The 7,099-nt window shown below is 40.5% G+C and overlaps 1 protein-coding gene across 1 annotated transcript; it reads left to right on the top strand.

Moving 5' to 3' along the window:
* Positions 1-939, top strand: LOC131394620 (olfactory receptor 7D4-like). The gene has a single exon (XM_058526007.1). The coding sequence runs from the start codon at positions 1-3 to the stop codon at positions 937-939; it is 939 nt and encodes a 312-aa protein (XP_058381990.1).
* Positions 940-7,099: the final 6,160 nt, after the last annotated feature.

Here is a 7,099-nt window from a genome sequence, read left to right as displayed (position 1 = left end):
ATGGAAGCAGGAAACCACACAGAAGTATCAGAATTCCTCCTCCTGGGTCTCTCAGAGGATCCTGAACTGCAGCCCCTGCTCTTTGGACTGTTCCTGTCCATGTACCCGGTCACTGTGCTTGGGAACCTGCTCATCATCCTGGCCATCAGCTCTAACTCCCACCTCCACACCCCCATGTATTTGTTCCTCTCAAACCTGTCGTTTGTGGACATCTGCTTCATCTCCACCACCATCCCAAAGATGCTAGTGAACATCCAGGCACAGAGCAAAGACATCTCCTACACAGGATGTCTCACTCAGGTGTACTTTTTTATGGTTTTTGCTGGAATGGATGATTTCCTCCTGACTGTGATGGCCTATGACCGGTTTGTGGCCATCTGCCACCCCTTGCACTACATGGTCATCATGAATTCACGCCTCTGTGGCCTCCTGGTTCTGATGTGTTGGTTGATTATTTTATCTGTCTCCCTGTTTCATATTCTACTGATGGTGCGGCTTACCTTCTGTATAGGCACTGAAATTCCACATTTCTTTTGTGAACTGGCTCAGGTTCTCAAGGCGGCCTGCTCTGACACCCTTATCAATAATATCTCCTTGTTTGTGGCCACTGCTCTGCTATTTGTGTTTCCTCTGACTAGGATCCTCTTTTCTTACTCTCAGATTCTCTCCTCCTTAATGAGGATGGCCTCCTCTGAGGGCAAGTATAAAGCATTTTCCACCTGTGGGTCTCACCTCTCTGTGGTCTTCTTGTTCTATGGGACAGGGGTGGGAGTCTACCTCAGTTCTGCTGTGACTCATTCTTCCCAGAGAAGCTCAATTGCCTCAGTGATGTACACCGTGGTCACCCCCATGCTGAACCCCTTCATCTACAGCTTGAGGAATAAGGATGTGAAGGGGGCCCTGGGAATGCTCCTCAGCCGAGCAGCCTCTTGTCTTTGATGGGTCAGCGGCTTCAGAACTAAGTAGGCACAGTGACCCCAAAGGCAATTGTTGCAAATTTAAATCACCTGGTTCCTTATCTCCCCTAAAAGACATGACTGATTTCTTCAATTCCCAAAGCACCTATGACTTCAATTTTATTTGTTTGTGCGTTAATTTCTCCTAATCAACCTCCTCAGTAATTCCTTTTTGGCTTTTCTTGCTTATATGCTGTCCATAAAGTTCCATGTTTGGTCAGCTTTTTTGCACCCATTCTTAAGATTTCTAACTTTATATTTAAAGCGCATATCATATCAAGTGCTGACGTGGCTTCGCCAAAATTAGCCTCTCAAATGTTGAAGTTCTTCACCTTCATTTGGTTGTGTGCTTGTTTTCCCCACAAGAAATGGAATTGAAATCATACAGTCATCACAACAAACTGCTTACCAAATCAGGACTGTGCTTGTTTTTTCATACGTATGACTTTATTTCATCTTGAAAACATTTCTTTCAGGTATTTTATCTCATTCACTCTACTTTTCAAAAGAAGAGACTGAGATTGTGTTGGACTCTAACCTGACTAGCTGACACTGAGTGTTCTATCCTACTTTTCGTAAGAACAGTGATGAGATTTTCAACTTCAAAGTAGGAATGCAGGTTTAAAGCTGGTTTATTCAGATGATTAATAGAAATACACCACCTAGAATAACTCTGTGATGTTGCTTCATTCCTTGTGATCCTTCCTTCCTTTATTTCCTGTCATTCCAATTTCAAGATACACCCTATAAGATCCTAAAACATGTAATGCTGAATGCAATAGAATTAGAATTGTTTTCCCACAAGTTTTTAATTGTTTTTCTGGGATTCTCTGTAAGGAATCATAGTCACACACACGTGGAAGGTATTGATAACTTAGCTCACCTTTGAGAAGAATCTCGATAGAATTGAATCTGCAGGCAACGATGGAAAAGTAGATGCTGTCAACATTTCTCCCACATTCCCTGGGAGATTCTCACCAGCTCCATTGAATATTGCCAATGGCCAACAGCAGTTGCAACCTACTTTGCCCAATATGTAGAGGCAGAGGTGACAGGGAATTATGCCCCATTAGAGACAGCCCTTGAGGGAGAGGTACGGGGTATGCCATCTCCTTCACCCTTTAGCTGGGATGACTCTGAGGTTTGAATTTTGTACCATCTTCCAAAATTTCCCCACAGGTGAAAACTCTGCTTACTTCTTGTAGTAGCTAACTTAATGAAAGCTTTATTGGATGTATTTTTTTTCTCCTGTGTTCACTTCTCCTCTCTCCCATTCATTCACTGCTCCTTCCAATAAAGTACTTGTACATGAATCCTTCACTTGGCGTCTGCTTCTGTGAGAACCAAAACTAACACAGGTAATAAAGACTGTGATGTATCAAGACAATATCATGAAAATATTTAGGGAATTTGAGAGAAAAAAGAAAGTAATTATTGAAGACACAGTAAGGACTGCAAAATTACTCAAAAGTTGTAATTTATTAGAGACAAATATCTTATTTGATGTGGCTTCAGTTCACTTTGATTCCATTAAGTTTAATCCACTATGCATTTAGTGTCTACTGTGTCCAAATTGAGGAGGAGACCAGAGAGAGACAAATGATTGCTCTCCGGGGGGGGGTTGAGCATAATAAAATTGGTGTGTAATAGATCCTGCAGAAAACAAAGGTAAAAGTTTTCAATTCATCTTGAGTAATTTCAGAAAAAATTGTTTAGACATTTATTTTTTAACATTTTTCTTAAGGTATAATTTACATACATGAAATTCACCCATGATGATGTAAATTCAATTATTTTAGTAAATTTGTAGGGTTATGTAATCATTACCACAATCCACTTTATTTATTTATTTTTTAAATTTTATTTATTTATTTATTTTCCTCCCCAAAGCCCCAGTAGATAGTTGTATGTCATAGCTGCACATCCTTCTAGTTGCTGTATGTGGGATGCGGCCTCAGCATGGCTGGAGAAGAGGTGCGTCAGTGCACAACCGGGATCTGAACCCGGGCCTCCAGCAGCAGAGTGCGCGCACTTAACCACCAAGCCACGGGGCTGGCCCCAACACAATCTAGTTTTAGAATATTTCTATCAGCTCAAATAGTACCCATGCGCCCATTGACGGTTAATTCCCACTCCCACCTCAGCCCTAGGAAAACACCTATCACTTTCTGCCTCTATAAATTTGCATTTTAAAATATTTTATATGAATGGAATCATACAATATGTGTTCCTTTTTATCTGGTTTCTTCTACTTAGTAATGTTTTTGAGGCTTATCCATGTGGAAGTATGCATCAATATTTTGTTCCTTTTAATTGCAGAATAGTATTCTATTGTATGTATAGACTGCATTTTACTTATTCAGGTACCAGTTGATGGACAATCGGATATGCCCAGTTTGGGGTTATTATGAGTAATGCTGCTATGAACATTTGTGCACGTGTTTCTGTGTCAACAGGTATTTTCATTTCTCTTGGGTAGATACCTTGGAGTGAGATTACTGTGCTATATGGTAAAGTTATGCTTAATTTTTTAAAAAACTGTCAAACTGTTTTCCCAAATGGCTGTACCATTTTACATCCCCACCAGGAAAGCATGATGGTTCCAGATTTTCCACATCTTGGCAAAGAGTTGATATTCACGAAAAACTTCTAAAAGGAGAATATGCTTGAAGGTTGAGTAACAAAAAATGAGTAGAAACTTAACTGGAGAATATTTTGGGTGACATTCAAGAGTATTCAAGTGTTAGGCCTATCAGGAGGATGTATGGAACATATGGCTGAGATATTAGAAATAAGATTGGATAGATAGAAGAAGGACAGACCATTGAGAGTCTAATTTGACATACTAAGGATTTTATAAGCAGTTGAAAACCAGATCTACAATGTAATCATACCTATAATATGAAGACTTTAGGATTGCCCTGAGTGGGAGAAATTGGAGGCAAAGGGAACAGTTAGGAGGCTGTGGCAACAGTCCAAGGAAGACATGATGGACACCTGACCAAAAACAGTAGCAATGAGATGAGTAGAGTTTGGAAGAAAGACATACTAGAAACCTATTGCTGCTGTAACAAATTGCCCTAAGTCTAGTGTCTTAAAATGACACACATTTATTATCTAACAATTCTGGAGGTAAGTAATCAAATATGTATCAGCAGGGATGCTTTCCTTCTGGGGGGTCTAGTGGAAAATCTGTTTCTTTGCCTTTTCTGAATTCTAGAGGCCCTCTGTATTCATTGGTTTGTGGCCTCTTTTTCCATATTCAAAACCAACAGTATAGCATCTTCAATACCCTCTCTAGCCCTGCTGCCGTCCTCTTGTATGGATGCTTGTAACTACATTGAGCCCACCCAGATTCAAAATAATCTCTCCATCTCCAGATTATTGACTTAATCACATCTTCACCTGCCTTTTACCATCTGAGATAATATATTTACATGTTCAAATATCTTTGGGAGGCTGCCACAAGAGATGTGTGTGAGTTAGAATTTGCCAACAATTGACTAGTAAGGCATTGAGCTGAGATAGTGGAGGGTCTGTTAGGACACTCCTTGCTGATTTTCTCTGGGCGTTGTAAAGGAGGAAGAACTATTCCTCTACCCTCCAGGTTCCTCTGGCTAGTCTAAGAATTAAATTGACATGAGATAGAATAACAGGAGAAAATCAAACAGAGTTTAATAACACATGTACATGGGAGAAACCCAGGAAAATTGAATAACTCACCCAAATGGCTGAAGCCACCACCTTAAATACCATCATTAGCTAAAGACAAAAGAGCATGTTGGGGGTAGTTGTTCAGGACTTCAAAGGGGAGGAAGGCAATTTACATGAAGATGGAGAAGAAAATGTTTGATAAATAAATTTTAGCTGGGCCATCTATAAAAAATACGACCTGAGAGACAACTTAGGTACAAATAGGCCTAGTAAGCTTCTTCTCACTTTACCACACTTAGAGTTATGTATGGTGATAGCTCCATCCTGGCACAGGTCTTCTGTCTTAAATTCTTTTAGGCAATTAATGGAAGGTCAAAGACTCTTTCTGAGTCTTTTGTTCTTAAAAATAACCAAGGAATAGAAGCACATTTGGAGTGGCAATTCTGATCCCCCCACAACATGATCATCTCAAGGTCCTGGCTCAGGTGAAGATTATGCTGCACCAGACAGGTCTGCTTTGCTGGCAAGTGAGAGAAGAGAATTTCCTGGTTCATCTGAACACAGCCAAGCAGAAGGTCAGCTGGACACTGGACAGAGGGGCTCAAATATTTTGAAGATTTCCAGTCAGATTATCCAGTTTATTTTCTCAGACTAACTACGTCCACATGGAAAGAGACAGAGAATCAGCAGTTCCCACAACTCACACCTTATAACTTCACTACTAAAGAGGAATTGGATTTATTTTATCTCCTCAGGTGTAAAAAAATTATCTCAGAAAAGGATTCTAATTGACACAGTCATGTTCTCTTCTCACTTTAGTCCAGTCAACTGTGCTCAGGAGACAATGACACTGGCAGCCCCTTCAGAACCACACTTGTTTACTCAATTTATTAAATATATTTTTACTGAGTATTTACTATGTGTCAGTCACTATTTTAGGCTCAACTCCGCAGGATAAAGAGAATCAGGAGTGTGGTGAGGGCTGGATGTCATGTTATAAAGGATGGTCTTCACAAACCTCATTGAGAAAGCTACATTTGTGAAGACAGTGAATGACTTACATGAGTGCATATCCTGGGAATGAATGCCCTAGGCAGAAGGTAAGGTTAATACAAAAACCCTGGGGTGGGAGGCTAACTGGGGGGAATGTAGCTGCAGCAGAGAGAGTGAGAGGGAGCACAGTAGAAGAGGAAGACAGGTATCAGGGGCTGATCATGTGCGGTTTTCTCTGCTATTTAAGGAGTTTTGCTTTCATTTACTCTGAGTGACAAGGGGAGTCATTACCCAGTTTTGAGGAGACGTGACATAATTAGGATTTTATTTATTTATTTATTTATTTTTTTAAATAATTCTATTTATTTATTTTTCCCCCAAAGCCCCAGTAGACAGTTGAATGTCATAGTTGCACATCCTTCTAGCTGCTGTATGTGGGACGCGGCCTCAGCATGGCCGGACAAGCGGTGCGTGGGTGCGCGGCTGGGATCCGAACCCGGGCCGCCAGCAGCGGAAAGCACGTACCCAACCACCAAGCCACGGGGCTGGCCCGATAATTAGGATTTTAAAAGATCATTCTGGGTGCTGGGTTGAGAATGGATTGTAGGGTGTGAGGAAGCCAGCTTGGAGCTGACTACAGTAAGCCAGGTGAGATGTAGGTAGCCAGGACCTGAGTGGGGACAGTAGTGTAAGGGTTGAGAAGTGGTCAGTTGGGCTATATTTTGAAAGTAGAGCCAATAAGATTTGTTGCCAGTCAGGATATGGATGTGAGAGAAAGAGAGGAAACAAAGGTGAGTCCAGGGTTTGGATCCTGAAGAACTGAAAGAATGGAATTGCATCCATTGAAACAGGAAGATCTGTGGGTGCAGCAAATTTGGCATGAAAGGGGGACATCAGAAGTTCAGGTTTTGAAATGTCAAAATTGAGAGATTACAAATGGATAAATATTATATGGTTCCACTGATATGAAGTACCAAGAGTAGTCAATTTTATAGATCATAACATACAATCGCCTGAGGCCGGAGAAGGGAGGGAATAGGGAGTTAGTATTTAATGGGGACAGAGTTTCAGTTTGGGAAAATGAAAAAATTCTGGAGACCGATGGTGGTGATGGTTGCCCAACAATGTGAATGTACTTAATGCCAAGTGTACAGAATTGTACACTTACAAATGGCTAAAACTGTACGTTGTATGTTATGTCAATTTAACCATAGTAAAAAAGATGATGCAACACAAAATAATGGAGAAAGATTGTGAGATCTTTCTAATATTCTCAATATCATTATAAAATAATAGAGAATCATTTGGGTTTTTTAGATAAAATTTTAACATTAGTCCTCAACAGTCTTTACCAGGATTTCTAACTCATGACAACGTTGCGAGTTTGGTCTATACAATTGTTTGTCATGAGGAGCCGTTATGTGTATGGTAAGATTTTTGAGAGATTCCTTTCATCTACCCACTAGATGCCAGCACTGAGTTGTGACAACCAGAAA

This window comes from Diceros bicornis, chromosome 30 (assembly GCF_020826845.1).
Source record: "Diceros bicornis minor isolate mBicDic1 chromosome 30, mDicBic1.mat.cur, whole genome shotgun sequence".
In the NCBI taxonomy this organism is placed as follows: Eukaryota; Metazoa; Chordata; class Mammalia; order Perissodactyla; family Rhinocerotidae; genus Diceros; species Diceros bicornis.
This window is presented reverse-complemented; position numbering and strand designations above follow the sequence as displayed.

What these genes read in the sequence shown, in the direction of transcription:
- LOC131394620 (XM_058526007.1), top strand. Translation starts at nt 1, where the DNA reads ATGGAAGCAGGAAACCACACAGAAGTATCAGAATTCCTCCTCCTGGGT.